A 17,124-nucleotide genomic window follows, 5' to 3' on the forward strand; every position below is an offset into this window, starting at 1 on the left:
CCAACTAGGACTGCAGGGAAAGTTTGTATGTACCTCTTCTAGGGAGATTTCTGGGAAGCTAGTTTGTATGTTAATCAAGACAAACTTCACTGCCCCATGTATTGCAGAAGATTTCTGGAATTAAAATATCTGATCCCTAACTCCCTGAAGGAGCAGATTTACTGAGGCCCATGAAGGCAGTATTTCCCAGCCCTCTGGGCTGAGGAGTGCCTATGCCCCATCCAGTGCACCTTGCCCAAGGCGTGGGAATGAGATCACTGTACTGGGCTCAGCACATGTCCTCAGGGCGTGGGGTGGCTTCTGGAGGGAGAACAAAAGTGTTCTGCTCAAAACTCCAAAGAAAATGGTGCAGCCAGATGGCTGGGCAGCTGCTGTCTGTGCACACAGATGGTGCTGTGGGGAAATCTTTTTCCAAAAAGGTTTCTTTTGACAGCTTAACCTTTTTATGTTTAAAACTTTTTTTCTTTACTTTAGTTTCCTGAAGCGTGCAGGTAAGGAAAGAACCTGCCGAGTTTTCCTGTAGGCATATGGGCTTGAGCAATTTTTTAAAATAGAATTGTTATTTCTTGCAGCCTCTCCCAACATCATTCCCCATTTTCCAAGTTGCAGCTGCTAGCTCCGTGTAACCACAGCAGGTTTTTGTCTGATACCAGCTGGTAGCTGTGTTGCTCCTTAACTTCTTTCCACCTACCAGCTTTTCCACCCCCAAGAAAAAGAAGCGAGACGATGGGATGCGGGAGCACGTGACAGGCTGTGCACGAAGCGAAGGCTATTACAAAATTGATAAGAAGGACAAACTCAAATACCTCAACAATAGCCGAGCTTTTGCAGAGGAGCCTCCAGCTGACACGCAGGTGAGGGCATGTCCTCTGCTGACCACCAGGTGTGAATGAGATTTGGCTTTGTATGGCCTCGTACCTGCTGCTCCCTACCTTTTGGCAAGGAGAGAGATGATTCTGTTGCTATGCCTGTGTTGAGTTGGCCATTTGGGCGGTGCTGGTGTTCAAAGTAAGATGTTTCAGGAGGCCACATGTTCTGTGATGACGATACGGTACAAGAGATTGCTCATGGGAGGGGTTTGGGGTGCTTTGTCCATTGGGTCAGCTCTGGTCATGCATTTGTCCTCAGGGGATGAGCATCCCTGCCCAACCTCACGCTTCTACGCGGGCTGGCTCCGAGCGGCGGTCAGAGCAGCGCAGGCTCCTCTCCTCCTTCACTGGTAGCTGTGACAGCGACCTGCTCAAGTTCAACCAGCTCAAGGTAGGTCCCTGTGGGCGGGCTGCATTGGGCAGGGGCTGGCTGGGAGCAGCAGGCTGTGAACAGGGCAGGACAGACAGGGATCTCAGTTCTCGGCACCTCTGTGGGTGCCAGAGGACTGAAAGAGGCCCAGAATGGAACTGGTGCTTTGCCTTCTGGCAGAAGTCTCTGTACAGGGTGGGTTAGAGGTCCTCAGCTGGGGAGTTGGGTCCTGCTGTCATAGCAGTTCTGGTGAGCAGAAAATCTGCTCTTGGTGGATCACCCAACACAGAAGCCTCTCTCTGGTACCCAGCTCTTCTGTGCTTCCATTGAACCTGACTTGAAGATCTCTGTGGTCTAATTCACCTAAAAATGGGAACAGAGCACTCTCAGGGAAAACAGGGCACTGTAGTCCAGCGTTCTCCCTTGTGAGGAGCAGAGGTGTGAGCTGGTTGATAAATGGCTATAAATAAGTGCATGAATTTATGAAGGCCTAGGCAGAATGATCAAGGCTGTGCAGAACTGAGACCCCAAGGGGTCTGTTCTCCTGAGCAGCATGTGGTCAGTGGTACAAACCCAAGTACTGTGACTCTGTGGCATCTCCTGTGTCCTCTGTATTGCTCTCCTGTCACCGAAAGACAGAAGGAAATTGGATTGGCTTGAAGCAGTACTTTGACTAGTCTCAGCCTTTCTCTTTCCATGTTGTGACTAATTCAGGATTTCTGGGGTGTTTTCTTCATGCAGTTCCGGAAGAAAAAGCTAAAATTCTGCAAGAGCCACATTCATGACTGGGGCCTTTTTGCCATGGAGCCCATTGCAGCTGATGAGATGGTGATTGAGTATGTGGGTCAGAACATCAGGCAGGTAAGCTGGAATATGGGTGAAATCTGACCAAAACCCAGCTGAAAGAAGCGATTGAGTCTGACAACAGTGCTGACGTCTCTGCTGTGGGGCATTATTAGCTATGTGAGCTAGGCATGGACTGGCATGTGGTTTAGAGGAACAGGTGGGGTTTTCAGCATGCCATGGAAATAAAGTGATCAAATCCTTAGGGAGTAAGCCCTCCAGAAGCCTTATTCTGAACTTCTGGGGTATTTGGCATCATGTATCTTGAGCAGCACAAGCGCAGCTGAGGTGAGCCGTGTGTAGATCTCTGCTCACAGATCATTCCTGCTTTGTGTTCTAACACCATGCGTGGGGTTTTCTGTAGGTCATTGCTGACATGCGTGAAAAACGATACGAGGATGAAGGCATTGGGAGCAGTTACATGTTCAGAGTTGACCACGACACAATCATTGATGCTACAAAGTGTGGAAACTTTGCCAGGTTTATTAATCACAGCTGCAATGTAAGTATTGGTGTTTTTTTTTCTCATATAATTGTACTCTGACTTACAGATAAACCTATCAAGTCTTCACTAACTGATCAGGAACTCACTGAGAAGTAGCAAGGGTTAGGATTAACTTAAGGAGTTGCAGCATATCAAAGCGGGGTCTAAGCTTGTGTAAGGAAGAGATTTGAAAGAGCTGAGAAATTAAATATGCAGCAAGACAGAGTGCACACAGAATCCTCCTGACCATGCTGTGGGATGCTGATGAATACTATTCAACCACATCTAATAAGTACTTCCTTAAAACAATTTTAGCAGCTATTCTGCTGTGGGAACAGTCTCCTTCTAGTGTCCACGTGGGAAAAGTAGTCATGCCCTGGTAGGCAGAGAAGCTGCTTTCCCCTGTGTTTTGTGCTGAAGTCATCACTCAAGGACTTTTGGATCTCTAACCATGTTACTGAACGTTAGCTGAGCTACTCTTAGTCTGTGACAAACTTGGTGGAACATCGTGCAGGCTCCTGTGCACTGCAGATGACCACAGTGCCTCTGTTTTAGAGGAGCACAATTAGGGCTGCTCTTGTTTCTGGCTCCATGCCTCCAACCCTCAGCTTCCCACTGGGTCCCCTGGGCCCGGGCTCTGGGAGCGTGGCTGAGGCTGTCTGGGAAAGTGACCGCCCTGCTCTATGTTAGTTTGGAATAATTGTGTGGAGACTGGGAAGTCGTGGCATCAGGAACCTAAATCATTACCTGTTCTGTCACCCTTGCAGCCAAATTGTTACGCTAAAGTGATCACGGTGGAGTCTCAAAAGAAGATCGTCATCTACTCAAAACAGCACATCAATGTGAATGAGGAAATTACTTATGACTACAAGTTTCCAATTGAGGATGTAAAAATCCCATGTCTGTGTGGCTCTGAGAACTGCCGGGGAACCCTGAACTGAACTCGAGGTTTCTCGTCACACTTGCACCTTTGGCCATGTCAAAACTGTGGTAACCAGGTGTGGTTGCACTTTGCCAAAAAAAAAAAAAAAAAAAAAAAAAAAAAAGAAAAAAAGGAAAAAAAAAAAGAAAAAAAAGAAAAAAAAAAAAGGAAGAAAAAAAATTAAAAAGAAAAAAAGTATACAAAAAAAAAAAAAAAGGAGAAAAGAGAAGAGGAAAACCAAGCAAGTTTCGCACTTCTGCCAGGATCATGAATGAAAGCAAAAAGCGCACATGCTTACGGGGACTGTTCATGTTTCAGGTGCTCTTTCCTTTTCAGATCCAGCACGCACACAAAAAGGTGACTGCCGTTTTGTGGCGTGGTCTATCCAAACACTAGCTTCTGTCTGTGCAGTCCCTACGTCAATGCTCCATAATGGGATAATGGTACTTTTTTTTTTTTAATTGTTATAAACCTTCATCTTTTCATAAATGCTGCTACCTTTTCCTCATCAGTTTTGTTGGCTGAAAAAGACATTCAACGTTTAAATGTGAAGCAGAGACTGAAAATGCCATATAGGGTTTGTTGGGAGCTTGATTGGCTGAAATTGCACAGATTTCTCAGAGTAAGCTGTAAATAAATGTAAGGTTGATGTTACAGAGCAAGCCAGAGGCTTGAGGGTGTGTGAATGGGGGTGTGTGTGTGTGTTTGGGTGCGTGTGTGCATGGAGCTGTCCGCAGTGAGACTGTAGGTGACCTGTCCTGCCTTTTCTTTAGGGGTGAGCCTGAACAAGTCCCCAAAGCCAGACGCCCCGGGGGACATCAGGGCAGCCATGGCCTGGGCTTAGCAACTTGGGCTCATCACTCATGGTCGCATGCCGTGCTGGTATAGTGGGGGATCAACAAAGCCTCAGCACCCAGACAAGGGAGAGTGGGTACAGCAATCATCGCTAACAGAATCAGTTGTTTAGTCCCAGAATTGTGGCGCAATGCATGACCTTTCAGGATTTCTTGTAGATTGGTTTGTCTAGTGTTCAGAAAAACTCTGAAGCTGAAATTAAGAAGGAAATAAGCCTCTGTTATGCTGTAGAAATCTTACCTGCCTTTTAAGGGTACGCTACGCCTCATGTTTATAACAAGATTTTATTCCTGTTGATGGGAAACAGTCTGATGTATTCTTCATATGGATTTTCCTCAATTCTAACTGCATTTCCCTGCCCTCCCAGCACTTCACAGGGACTGTCTGCCCTGTCCTTGAATGGGGAGATTCCTGCTGTGATAGGAGCAGGCCGGACCTCCCCCAGTTACTCAGTAACTTGCCCTGGGTGGTCCCATCCTGCAGTAAGTGCGGACATGGTGGGCAGTGCCCCTGAGCACAGGCTGCATCCTGTCCTCCCCCCTCTGCAGCATGGAAATGAGTGCTCCTTCGAGCTCCAAAGGTGTATTTTGGAATGTTTTTCCACTCTGTTTTGTCCTTGTAGATGTCCTGAGGCAAAGTTTGTAGTTCTTCAAGAGGTTCCATTTAAAAATGAGCCAAAACACTGAAGAAGTGTTTCTTTGGATATGATCAAGGAGTGTTACACGACTGTTTGGGTATAGACAGGATCAGTTATTTCAACCTGCATTGGGTCTCTTCTGCTTCAAATGTAGAGGTTGTTTGTACTAAGCCTTTGTAATTGACTTATAGGGAAATTGCAATGTAATTATGAAATGCGAACATCATCTGCATAACTAAAATCTCCTCCCCACAGAGCAAATTGCACAGCTGTATTCCCATTCCCTTTCAAATCAGTGACAGTTGCTGTTGAAAGGCAGCTCCCTGCAATCAGAGGTTACAACCTTGCAAAAGAGTTTCCTGGAAATTGCTGGGAACTGCCAGGCCTGGGGTAGGTTAGGTGGGGCTTGGTGTAGGTTAGGCCTCTGTGCTCAGAGGGCCTGCAAGGGCCCCAGTGTGCCTGCATTGCTGCCTGAGGGCAGGGAACCGGCCCTGAGGTTGGGCAGTCCATAGTCTCATCTCTGGTGTTGCTCAGTTTTGTTGTCTCCCATGGTCTTGGGGGTTTCCCCCTCTCTTAGTGAATCTCTCCAGCAATTGGGTAGTTGTGGCCCAGAACCTGAAGCTGTGAGAAGCACGAGCAGTGTGTCATTGAGCATGGGCTGTAGCTATCGCTGTGGCAGGAGCTTTTGGGGATTAAGCCAGCTGCTCTGCTCCTTTTTTGTAGATGAGGTTCCTCTCATGTTGACACTTGAGTTGGCATCGCTACTGCTAGGTCTTTTGCTTTCAAAGTGTTGGGAACTCACAGATGTTGTTCTGAAGTGAAGTCCTGCCCTTGTTCTCAGCCTTCTTCCTCTCAGGCCCACCAAACCCTGGTGTTAACACAGCTTTGTGGGGGAAAACCCCATCTGCACCCAGCCTTGAGGAGCCCGATGGCAGCTCTGTGTTCCCCAGCCCGTCAGTGTGCTGTGGATGGGGTGCAGCCTCGCAGGCTGCAACGTGTGCAGGGGACAGGCCCTGGTCTCCTGAGGCGAGGCCTGCAGCTTGGGTTCCTTCACTGTATTTGGAGGAGCACCAAAAAGATTCGGATGCCAAAGGCCTTCAGCACTGAAGTCACTTGGGTGCTTCTGAAGCCGCCCGTAACCCATTGCTCTGTAGGATCCCGGCTGGGTGAGCCAGCCCTGAGCCTTCTCTTTCCTTCCTCCCCCCGCAGCTTCTCTCAGAGCTGCCCCATCCCTGATGGGTCCTGGTGACAGCTCCCAGCGGGGCTGTGGAGCTGCAGACGTGGGTGGAGAAGGCAGCCCATGGAGATGCCTTCTGACCCCCAGGTGCTTTGCCTCGTGCTCGGACAGGGCTGCGGGAGAGGAGGATGCTGGAGGGGCAGAGTGCTCGTGGTCCAGCTCCTGGGCCAGACCCGGCGTTCACCATCGTCATGGGCGTGGAAATAGTAGCGGGGGCTGAGCAGAACCTTGCCCAGGACGCTGCTTACCATTTACTGAAGTCATTCTGTTCGCTATCCCAATTTTTTTTCCCCACTTGAATCGAACCCTAAAACAAAATAGAGAGAGATGTTGGCTGCACTCCCTACAGAATTGTGTCTCACTGCTGGAGTGTGCAGGGCTCACCCAGGCCTGGTGCACACAGGGCCCCGCTGTGCTGCCTGGGGCTGCCGTGGCCGTGCAGCACTCGCAGCGTTGTCGGTCCCAAGCCGTGGGCGCGGGGGCAGGAGGGGATGAGGCTCATCTTGCAGATATTTGTATTGTATAGAGCAGCTTATTTCTACAAGACAAACATTTTTAAACTCCAGCAAAGTATGCAGTAGTTTCAGTTCCGGTTTTTGTGACCTTTTTCAGGGATCATTTCAGTGCATTTCTGTATAAAATAAAAATTTAAGGAAAAAAAAAGGATTTTGAAGTCTATTAAAAAAAAGCATCTTCTGTACATAGGCAAACTCAAGAATCTTCTCTTCAAACACTGTTTCTTGTAGAAACATGTTGAAATTTTTTTGCTGATTTCTTTGTACTTCAAGAGCATGTAAATAATTTATTAAAAGTGACTATTGTAATTTGGAGTTCTTTTTAAACAGATCCCAGCTCTATTTCGTGGCAAGAAGATGGGGAGGAGGAAGGACTGAGGATAGCAAAGGAGCTGGTGGCATTTACAGCTTGTGTCAAGCTTTGTATAATGTAAATTCTGTACAAATATGTTTTGTTTTTTTTTTGTCAAATAAATAGATGGAATTAGCAGCATTAAGAAACTGAAGACAAAAATTTGCGAAGTTGAGGCTTCTTCCTTGCCCCCTCCCCCCCAGTCTGAAACCTAATGTGCAAAATCTATTTATTTCAAGCGAGGAAATGTGTACAGTCTAATAGACATCCTACAATGTATTTAAGCGAGTTTGCAACTGGATTTTTTTTTTCATTTTATATTTGTTTTTATGAGTTTCCTCCTTAATTGCCACTGTAGTATTTGTTTGAGTGAAAAGAAACACATTGTGACGGACGCAAAGGGGCAGTTGATCAGCAAAGTGGAAGAGCTCCCGCTCCCCACAGCTCTCTGGTTCCGTGACAGGGTTGTTTTAATTCACGGTGTGAAAATAAAGGGCTTCCTTTAAAAGGGGGCAGGTAAAATGGTTTGCAATAAATGAATTATTATTTTTTTAAGTTCCTTTAAAACAAAGAAAATCTCTGCTTTGAAGATTTAGGGTTTCTGCTTTTTCTTTTGTTAAGCAAATTTATAAATTTAGGGATGTTTTGTGCATATAGAATCTGTCACCAGTACGTATCTTGTTTTGAAGAAAGTGTTTTTGTTGTGGATGTGTCATGCTGTATATATTTGTTCATATTTTTGTGAATTGAATACTATGTACCATTGTATTATAGTAACTTTTATAAAGCAAACCATAAATATACTGACTTTTCTTACAGAAAAATTACGTTGTGCTTCATGTGTAGTCAGGGCTTTGTGCTCCTCGACCTGTGCTGGGAACTGGGAGAGCTGGAAATATTCATCGTGGCGGGCAGGAACTGACATTAAGCATCGTCACACAGCTACTGCGTGGAAGAAGTATGTGAGCTGCTCGAGTTTGTAAACTTAAAGCTCCATTAGTGTTAAGGCTCTGATGCAGCTCTGTGCTGAAGTGAAGCCCCCATGTGTGGCTGGTGCTGGAGCAGCCGCACCACGTGTGCCTGCATGGGATCCCACCTTTAGAGATACCAGCTTTAATGTTTTCCTGCCTGAGCTTTGGAACAAGAGACACCCAAAGCAGAGGTGGATGCAGCAGCTGATGGAGGAGGAAAAGAAACTCGTGCTGCTGTGCCTTCTCCCACTTAAGCTCTTGCTTACCACAACAGGGATTGGACCCCATGGGGATGGTGCTGCCAGGATTTGACCTGGGCTGTGTCCCAGGAGCCTGAGCCATGGGCTCTGCTCGGGGCTTTGCTTCCACACTGGGAAGCAAAGGGAGTTGCAGTGGGTGCTGGGGGGATTTGGAGGGCAGGTGTGTGCCAGCAGGGAGACCCAGGGCCACCAAGCACCCTGAGATGTTCTTCTGCTGTTCAGAGGTCTGCAGGTCCTCGGGGAGCATTCGAGGTTCACAGAATCATTGAATGGTTGGGTTGGAAAGGACCTGAAAACGCATCCATTTCCAACCCCTGCCAAGGACGGGTTGTCCCCCCCAGACCAGGCTGCCGAAAGCCCCATCCAGCTCACCATGGGCACCTCCAGGGCTGGGACACCGCCGAGCAGGTGTTTATCAGCAAGGTGTGTTGGGTACGGCTGACACATGGACACCGGTTCCTGGTGCTGAACCTGGAGCCTCAGCTCCTCCCTCGCCCCCGGTGGCTGCAGGATGAACTCAGCAGCACTCAGCTGTGACAAATGGGTTTATTATGGCAGTGGGGAGAGTCCCCGAGAAAAGGACTGTGACAGCAGCCAGGGGGGCAGGCAATGGCCACAAACCCAGCAACCGCTTCTTGAGACACTGGAGATACCCCAACCCTTTGTTAATTCAAGATTTTGCAGGTCTTTGAGCAATGCCGCGTTACATTGGTGGGAAGGCCGGACCCCATAAATTTGTTCATCTCATTCTACAGTGCTGCGGCTACCGTAAAATCATGACTCAAGATTGAACCTACACGTGTGCCAAGAGTCTGTGCTGTGTTTGGGATTTGGTGATTTGGATGGGGTTGGGCTGGGGTGAAGGCATTGGCCATGTTCCCTCTCCCGTGTGAAGCCTGGGCTGGGTCCTTGCCCGTCACAGCTTGGCAGCAACATCCCATTTGTCACGTGTAAGTTTGGGCTGTTGACAAAGCACCAGCCAGTTCCCACTTCATTTGTGATTCAGCTTGTTACGGCTCGGTGCCAGGGGCTGCCCGCACACTGTCCCTACATGCGCTTGGTCTCTCCGTCGGGGCTCAGGACAGTCAGGTTGCCTCGAGCGTCCTGGTCAATTTCAATGGCTTCAAACAAGGACTTGAAGTTGCCGGCGCCAAAGCCCTGTGGGAGGATGGCGTTACCCCACGTTATGCCCAATGGGTTCGTCTGGCACTGGGTGGTGTGAGGTCCTCAGGCTGCCACTCAACGCTGAGGCCACCTCTATTTCTTTTAGCAGTGAAACCTTCCAACCAACCTGGTGGTTGTGCCGCTGGATGACCTCCAAGAAGACCGTGGGTCTGTCTTGAACTGGTTTGGTGAAGATCTGGAGCAAGTATCCCTTCTCATCGAAGTCCACCAGGATTTTCAGTTCCTGGAGACAAGCGATAGGGAGACAGCTCGAGATCCATCAGGGAACGAGGGGTTGGCCCTGCATTGCCCTCAGCCGGCCCTGCTGCGCCTGACCCACCTCCAGCTTGTCGATGCTCTCCTTCACTTTGATCTTGGCAGTTTTCAGCCTCTCCCGCAGCAGCTGGTAGTAGCTGGACGGCACATCCATGAACTGCATGCCGCGCTGCTTCAGGTTGGTGATCTGCAAGTGGGGGGAGCTTTGGGTTGGACACGTGAGGACAGGAGGAATCAGGATGCACTACAACGCTTCCCCATTGCGTTGTCCCAGGCGGTGCATGGGGACCTGTCCCACTCCGTCCCTTGGGGCCCAGTGTGGAGCTGGCCACCACACGGGGACCCTAACCGTGAGGCTTCACCCCTTCTGTGGCATGGCCCCGAGTGGGGCTGCCCTGGTGGCACTCACCGCTGAGATGATGTCGGAGGTGTTGAGCGCGATGTGCTGCACTCCAGCCCCTCCATAGTAATCAATGTATTCCTGCAGGGAAACGTCTCACTGCAGTGCTGGTATGGCTGCAGCGCCGGCCCCGTCCCATCTCCTTCGCCTCCGCCCTGTGGTGGTGGCGGTGATGAACCGACTGCTGTGCTCACCTGAATCTGGGATTTCCTCTTGCCGTGCGCTGGTTCGTTGATGGGCATCTTGATGGTCTCCTCGTAGTTGGTGACCACGATGGAGCGCAGGGCGCTGAACTCGGTGTGCAGCTGCTTGTCATCCACCGACCAGAAGCGGTGGAAGAGGAGGTTCTTCTGGTACCTGCCCACCCACAGCGGCCACGTTGAAGCCCTTCACACTAATGAACTTCCGCTCTGTGCTAATTGCCCTCGGCCTCCTCCCAGCCCTCCCTGCTCTCACCAGTCTGCCACTGGCACCATCTGGAGGTCGGGCTGGTTCCCCACCACATGGTCCACGAAGCTCAGCTTGGCGCTCGGCCTGCGGGGACACGGGGCAGCGCTCAGCCCCGACGCCAGGTGGGTGATGGAACCCATCCCCACATTGGGACCCTGTGCTACTCACAGCCTGGGCAGCAGCGGGTCCTTGAAGAGGGGCGCATGGTACCCAGGCAGGAAGAGCCCTTTGTAGTTGAGCTTCTCCACCAGGGTGTGCGTCGTGTCGCCGTACTGCAGAGGGGAGGAAGAGGCTCTGTGCCCATCGCTGTGATGCACAGACTCCGCTGTGTGTGGGGAGGCTCAGTGCCCTCATCACTCACCGTCTGGATGACAGCGAACTTCACCTTCCCAAATTTGTCCTCCTCCACCCAGGGCTCCTTCACCACCACGGCTCCGCGCTCCTTGGCTTTCTGGGCAGAGGAAAGCATTCATCCTGCCACGCGCCCCCAGGGCCCTTCCCATGTCAACGTGGGGATGTCCAGCTGTGACACCCAACCAGCCCCAAAATCGCTCCTTTTTCCCCAAACTCACCATCTCAGGGTGCCCGCTGCACCTCGTGTGCGCTGCCTACCTGCACGATGAAGTCGCAGTCCTCCACCTCGAAGGCCACGTCCTTCACGCCGTCCCCGTGCTTCACCATGTGCTCGCCCATCTCTGCCGGCAGCCGACGTCAGCGGGGACACCGCACAGCACCCACACCCCCGGCCCCAGACCTACCCTCATTGCCTGGATTGAGTGCCGACGAGAGGACGAAAATGATCTGGGGCGGAAGAGGATGGGAGGAAGGGTTGGTGATGGGAGGGAGGATCCCACCACCAATGCTCAACGCATCCCGCTGCACTGCACACCTTGTCCTGCTTGATGACGTGTGACACCACCTCCCTGCTGCCGGTCTCCAGCCCGCGGTACGCCAGCTCCTCGAAGCCCAGCTTGCTGCAGTAGTACGAGGCAGCCTGCGGCACAGCACGGTGCATGCATGGCTGTGCAGTGTGTGCGGGGGCACTGGGTGCCTCCAGTGCAGCCTTTCACCCCGCTCTGCGTGCGGCACAGCATGACACATTTTTGCTTTTCCATTTGTGCCCCGTGCACACCCCCTGCATCCACCCCCACCTTGCGCAAGGGCCCAAGGCCACAGCCCTGGGCCAGGGCCGCTGTCAGCGCGCACACACACACACACACACGGCCCCGCCATCCCTTGGCAGCCAATGGCCACCACCGCCACCCCTGCAGCCTCCTACCTGCTTGGCATTGCCCACCCAGAAGGTGATGGAGTGGAAGTGAATGAAGCGGCCTCGCTGGTGCTAAGGGGAAGGGGAAAAGAAATTGTACGTGCTGCAATTCCTGCGGGTGCGATTCCTACGGGTACAGTTCCTCCAAATGGAATTCTTCCCAATGTAATTCCTGCAAGTGCACCCTGGTGACATGGATGATGCCCCGGCCCCTGCCCTGACGATTTCTTGGAGTGTTTTGCATGCAGGCTGTGCTGCACGCAGGGCCCAGCGTTGGCATGGAGCAGAGCGGCTGCAAAGCACCCGGGTATCTGCCTGGAAGTGAGCCCAGGGGCTTCTGGTCCTATAGAAACGTGCAGTGGGAGGTTTGGGCTTGGGGTTTGGGATTTGGGCCGGGGAGAAGGGGATGGCAGCTGCGGCCCAACTCTGCCACCCGCCCTCATTAACCTCGCAGCATTAACGACTCACCTGGCAGCAGAGCACCCAGCACTGCTCCACCACTGCACTGGGAGCACAGCAGGGCAACCACAGGGCTCCCAGTGCTGAGCATAGGATGGAATGCCCGCCTCAAGCATGGAGGCACTCACCTTTTCCCCTTTGTCCGTGTACGTCGTCTACAAGAGAAGTGGGAGAGGCAGTGAGCGGGGCGCGAGGCCGAGGGGAAGCGCCGTGAATTTCCCCCACAAATGCACAGTTCTGCGCCCGCTCCCCGGCCCTCACCATGCTGTGACCCTGCAATGTGACAGCGGCAAAGAGAGCGCGACCTTGAGCGCAGGGCTGATATAGGGCAAAGATGCTCCTCCTCCACCCCACCCCATCCCGAGGACGCTGCCCCAGCGCTGGGGACAGTGGTGACAGTGGGGCAGGTGGGTGGTGGCACTGTGTCACCCACTGCTGCTGGGGCTGCACGGCCAAGATGGGCATGGGTCACCCCATGGCAATGACACCGCGGTGTCACTCATGGGATGGCACAGATGTGTGACTCCATGGCACTGCCACCACCCTGCCACCCCAAGCAATGATGCTGCAGTGTCACTCCATGGCATTGCTACAGCGCTGTCGCCCTGTGCCTATGGTGCTGCAGTGCCACCCCATGGAATGGCACAGCTCTGTGGCCCCAAAACAGCGGCCCAGCCATAACGCTGTCACTATGGCAGTGACACTGCTGTGTCACCTATGGCACTGCCATCACCCCGCCACCTCAAGGTGATGCACAGATGTGTCACTCTACAGAATGGCACAGATATGTCATTCTATAGCAATAACACTGCTGTGTCAATCCCTTGGTGCTGCCACCACCACGTCACGCAGCGGCCATGGCACAGCTGCATCACCCCACAGCACTGCCACAACACTATCACCTATGGCACCACCACCACCACTGCCGTCACCCCATGGCAGTGACGCTGCAGGACACAGCCCCGCAGCCACCCCACGCTCTGCCCCTGGCTCCGCCCCTAGCACCCTAGCCACGCCCCCGATGATCTGGTCCCGCCCCTCTGTGGAATGGTCACGCCCCCTCTTGATATGGCCCCGCCCGGTTATCTCCCCCAGATGGCGGCACTTCCGGTTCCGCCCCCGCGCGCCCCGTGACGCACTTCCTGCCGCCGCCGCGCGGTGCGGTGCCGCCGCCATGTCGCAGGACGGGCCCGGGCGCGCCATGACGCTGGGCGAGGTGCAGGAGCTGGTGCGGCGCAAGGACGAGCTGGAGGCGCAGATCCGGGCCTGCTACCAGCTCCTGGAGGACGTGAGCGGGGCGCGGGGCCGGGCGCGGGGCTCGGGGCGCTGCCGACGGCCTCACCGCAGCCTTTCTCCCCTCAGCAAAAGGGCGTGGGCATGGACGGGCCGCTGGTGGACGCCGAGGGCTTCCCCCGGGCCGACATCGACCTGTACCAAGTACGCTCCGCGCGGCACAGCATCGCCTGTGAGTGGGGCCGGGGCCGGGGCCGGGGCCGGGGCCGGGGCCGGGGCCGGGGCGCGTTCAGTGGCGGGGAGCGGCGCGAGGTTCTCCTCCGGCTGGGGAAGAGGGGCTCAGGAAGAACTTATCGCTGCCTGCAGCCCCTGGAAGGAAGGCGTAGCGGGTGGGGTCGGCCTCTGCTCCCGGGTAACGGCGATGGGACGAGAGGTGACGGCCTCACATTGCGCCAGGGGAAGGTCAGGTCGGATACTGGGAAACATTTCTCCCGAAGAGCAGTCAGTCACAGGCTGCCCAGGGGGATGAGCGGGTCGCTGTCCCAGGAGATGTTCAAGAGCTGTGGGGATGTGGCGCTGAGGGACGTGGTCAGTGCGCTTGGGGAATGGGCTGGGGTGGGTTGTGGTGATCTCTGTTGGTCCTTTCGAACTGTAGTGATTCTGTGATTCTGTTTCTGTGCATACTGAGCTTGGTGCCGCCCGCAGGTCTGCAGAACGACCACAAGGCTCTCATGAAGCAGGTGGAGGAGGCTCTTCACCAGCTGCATGCCCGGGAGAAGGAGAAGCACGCCAGGGACGAGGCAGAGGCGCGGGCTGAGGCCATGAGCCAGAGCCTGCCACCCGCCTTTGCCAAAGTCAATGCGGTGACACCAGAGTCTCCTGCCAGCACCTCGGTACGTTGCTGGGGCTGACAGCGGATAGGGAGGGCTTCTTTTGGATCTAGGGAGGGGAAATAGCAGATGCGTTGCTCCGTGTCTCTGTTAAAAATCAGGAATAAGCTGTGAGATACTGATTATTATTATTATCCCACCCCCACTTTCTTCATTCTAAGTGTTTGTCAAATATTCAGTCACCTTCTCAAACAGTGTAGTTATTCTTGAAAGCTCCCATGGAGGGAGCTGCATGTGTGTGACGCCGGCAGTGTTACTGGGGTGTCCCTGTGAGCTGGTATGTCACTGTGCTGAAGGTGCATGCTGTCCGCTGTGTCATGGCACCACACGGCTCTTATAAGGCCTCTCTGTTCATTACACCCTCAGTGTTTGTTTCTCATAAAATAGGGCAGTGAAATGAGTACATACTTGTTTCTAGGGACATGGAGAGCGTATAATGTTCAGTTGTCTGGATGGTGAGAAGGGCAGTGTCTTACCACAGCCCATGTGGCCAGGGGAAAGCTCCTGTGAGCAGGCAGTATTACCTGTCATCAGAGAACACAGATGCTCAGCTTCTTCCTGTCTGTCCAGGGCCTTCAGGTTGATGATGAGATCGTGGAGTTTGGTTCTGTCAATGTGCACAACTTCAAGAACCTGCAGAACATTGCCACAGTGGTGCAGCACAGTGAAGGGGTAAGTTTGTTTCTGCTGTAACTGCGTCCTCTTGCCTCTCCCAGTGACCTACAGCTTTTTCTGTGGAATGGCTGGAGAGGCTATCACAGCCATCAGGTACTTGATAATGGAAGTGAGAGAGCTCATCTTTCTTTTCTTTTTTCCCTTCTCCCAGAGACCTCTGAGTGTGACTGTGATCCGCAACGGCAAGAAAGTGCACCTGGGTCTGACTCCAAAGCGCTGGGCTGGGAAGGGCCTCCTGGGGTAGGCCATTTCACATAACCAGAGTGGAGGGGGCTCTTAGCAGCTCAGGGCAAGCTTCCTGCAGCAGGGGCAGCTCTGTGCTTTGCTCTGTGTTGCTGCCTGCTCTGATGTGTTTCACTGGCAGATTCCAGCTGGGAGCTGGGGCTCTCCATTTAGTAGTCATATGGGATGATGAGTTGTGTCAAAGATGAGCATGAGGCTGAAGATTTCAGTGGCTAGTTCCTATAGTAGAGGAAGACAATGGAAGAGGGTTGTGGTAGATCTGGTTTACACTGTATCAGATCTTCTGAGCTTCTTTCAGAACTGAGGCTCTAATGTTTCCTTCTCCACTCTTCTTTTTCAGCTGCAATATCATTCCCTTGCAAAGATGACCATTGCTCAGAAGACAATAAAGATGAAGCTTGTGCCTGCTTTCTGGACTCTGATTTGATTTGAATGCTTGCCCTCTGACCTTTGTTTTTGCTGAAATGAGAGTGTTTCAGAGGCTGTGAGCTCTAGGTGGCTGGGCTTGCAGAGTCTGAAGAGGTTCTGATGGAGCATGGCCTTAATGCAGTTGGAATTGCACTGGTTCGTGAGGAGCAGCTCACAGAGTTGCAGGATGTGGCTTCTTATCTCTTGCACATTGCATCAGTTTGGAGTGAGGCTGGAGCGTAATTCAGATTTCGCTTGATACATATTTGGAAGAGCATAAAATGCTTTTATTTGGTGATAACATAGCATTCCTTTTTTTTTTTTTTCTTCCCTTGGTATTCCTCACTGAACATTTTGTAAAATATGATAAAAAGTCCTGGAACCATTTTTTTTTCTTTTTTTAACTCTATAGTAGTGGATCACAGTCAAGAAACGTGCAGATCTGGTACTTTATCTTTCCCATGTGACCATAGCTGTTGGAAGTCATTAAATAAGCTAGCATTTTTGGAACGCCTAATTATTTTAAGTTAATGAAATAAGCATTAGGGGTTATAACTCTGTCTTCTAATATCTTGTATTGAAGTACTCCTAACTTGTGAATTTTTTTTTTTTTTATTATTTGCTGTGGTTGATTTTAGGGTATATAAACACTTCATGGGGCTCTGGGGGTGATTCTTGTTTGTAAGGTTGTTTCCAGTTGAACTTCGAAATACTCATCCCAGTCAATAAAACTGAGTAATGTCTCTCTCCATCCTTGTGGAAGTTGCTATTTGGGGGCGGTAATTTTGGGCCATGTCAGGTAGGTTAAAAGCAGATCTGCAGAGGCATAAGAGTGTGCTCCCCTGACCTTCCACAGCCAAATGTTCCTCCTGGGATGAAATGCCCTAAAAAGTCCTGGCTTTCTCTATTGGTTGTGCAATGAGGTTAGCAGGTCATTCCAGCACCTTGGGGTGAGTTAAATCCTGCTCTCAGGGAACTCGTTTCCCGGTCGCTGTGCAGGATGTCTGCACACTTTGCATAGCTCTTAGCTCTGCGAAGCTTTGTAGAAGTGCGTGTCCTGGCTGTGTGCTCTGATCGCTGTTCCTGTTGGCGGTAGGACTGGATCAATTCCAGCAAAGTGAAAAAACACAATTGTGTTGCAAAACCTGCCATCTTGCACTCAGTAAAAATGGTGTTTTGGGACTGCCCCTGCTAATTCACCTCCAGTTGCTTTCTATCTGCTTCCTTGGGTCAGATCTTTGCTCCTTAAGCCGTAATTCCCCGCTCAGCCAGTGCAGCAGGTTGGAAGGAGCGTGTGGAGGCTGCACGGCAGCTCCTCGGGTCGCTGAGATCATTCACGCT

At 52.0% G+C, this 17,124-nt stretch overlaps 3 protein-coding genes across 4 annotated transcripts in view; 2 read left to right on the forward strand and 1 right to left on the reverse strand.

Annotated features, from left to right (window-relative positions):
• SETD1B (SET domain containing 1B) overlaps positions 1-7,908 on the forward strand; it is a 46,389-nt gene extending 38,481 nt beyond the window's left edge. Inside the window, exons 14-18 of the mRNA XM_021413274.1 lie at positions 688-854; positions 1,129-1,260; positions 1,981-2,100; positions 2,447-2,584; positions 3,334-7,908. Of these exons, the coding sequence (XP_021268949.1) occupies positions 688-854; positions 1,129-1,260; positions 1,981-2,100; positions 2,447-2,584; positions 3,334-3,507 (731 nt within the window). The 3' untranslated portion in view covers positions 3,508-7,908. The remainder of the gene's footprint in view (positions 1-687; positions 855-1,128; positions 1,261-1,980; positions 2,101-2,446; positions 2,585-3,333) is intronic.
• Positions 8,030-13,564, reverse strand: HPD (4-hydroxyphenylpyruvate dioxygenase). Of its 2 annotated transcripts, none has more exons than XM_021413314.1 (15): positions 13,340-13,564; positions 12,596-12,607; positions 12,463-12,489; positions 11,885-11,947; positions 11,495-11,599; positions 11,364-11,406; positions 11,218-11,300; positions 10,967-11,056; positions 10,774-10,877; positions 10,612-10,689; positions 10,350-10,512; positions 10,165-10,236; positions 9,820-9,942; positions 9,607-9,723; positions 8,030-9,473 (listed from the first exon to the last, which is right to left on the reverse strand). In XM_021413314.1, exons 1-15 carry the CDS (start codon positions 13,535-13,537, stop codon positions 9,363-9,365), a joined length of 1,389 nt encoding a protein of 462 aa, XP_021268989.1. In that variant the 5' UTR covers positions 13,538-13,564; the 3' UTR covers positions 8,030-9,362. The 2 variants fall into 2 exon arrangements, with proteins under 2 accessions (XP_021268989.1, XP_021268990.1); XM_021413315.1 differs by having other exon boundaries at positions 13,237-13,429.
• Positions 13,478-16,534, forward strand: PSMD9 (proteasome 26S subunit, non-ATPase 9). The gene is made up of 6 exons (XM_021413323.1): positions 13,478-13,622; positions 13,697-13,799; positions 14,273-14,460; positions 15,028-15,129; positions 15,284-15,372; positions 15,716-16,534. Exons 1-6 carry the CDS (start codon positions 13,509-13,511, stop codon positions 15,741-15,743), a joined length of 624 nt encoding a protein of 207 aa, XP_021268998.1. The 5' UTR covers positions 13,478-13,508; the 3' UTR covers positions 15,744-16,534.

This window comes from Numida meleagris, chromosome 14, assembly GCF_002078875.1.
Source record: "Numida meleagris isolate 19003 breed g44 Domestic line chromosome 14, NumMel1.0, whole genome shotgun sequence".
NCBI lineage: Eukaryota > Metazoa > Chordata > Aves > Galliformes > Numididae > Numida > Numida meleagris.

Bases quoted from the DNA above. Each gene is read 5' to 3' on its own strand.
- PSMD9 (XM_021413323.1), top strand. From the start codon at position 13,509: ATGTCGCAGGACGGGCCCGGGCGCGCCATGACGCTGGGCGAGGTGCAG. The intron at 13,623-13,696 runs GTGAGCGGGGCG...TTCTCCCCTCAG, and splicing joins GCTACCAGCTCCTGGAGGAC to CAAAAGGGCGTGGGCATGGA. The intron at 15,130-15,283 runs GTAAGTTTGTTT...CCCTTCTCCCAG, and splicing joins TGGTGCAGCACAGTGAAGGG to AGACCTCTGAGTGTGACTGT.
- HPD (XM_021413314.1), bottom strand. From the start codon at position 13,537: ATGGCGCGCCCGGGCCCGTCCTGCGACATGGCGGCGGCACCGCACCGC. The intron at 10,690-10,773 runs GTGAGTAGCACA...GTGTCCCCGCAG, and splicing joins GACCCGCTGCTGCCCAGGCT to GCCGAGCGCCAAGCTGAGCT. The intron at 10,237-10,349 runs GTGAGCACAGCA...GTTTCCCTGCAG, and splicing joins AGAGGAAATCCCAGATTCAG to GAATACATTGATTACTATGG.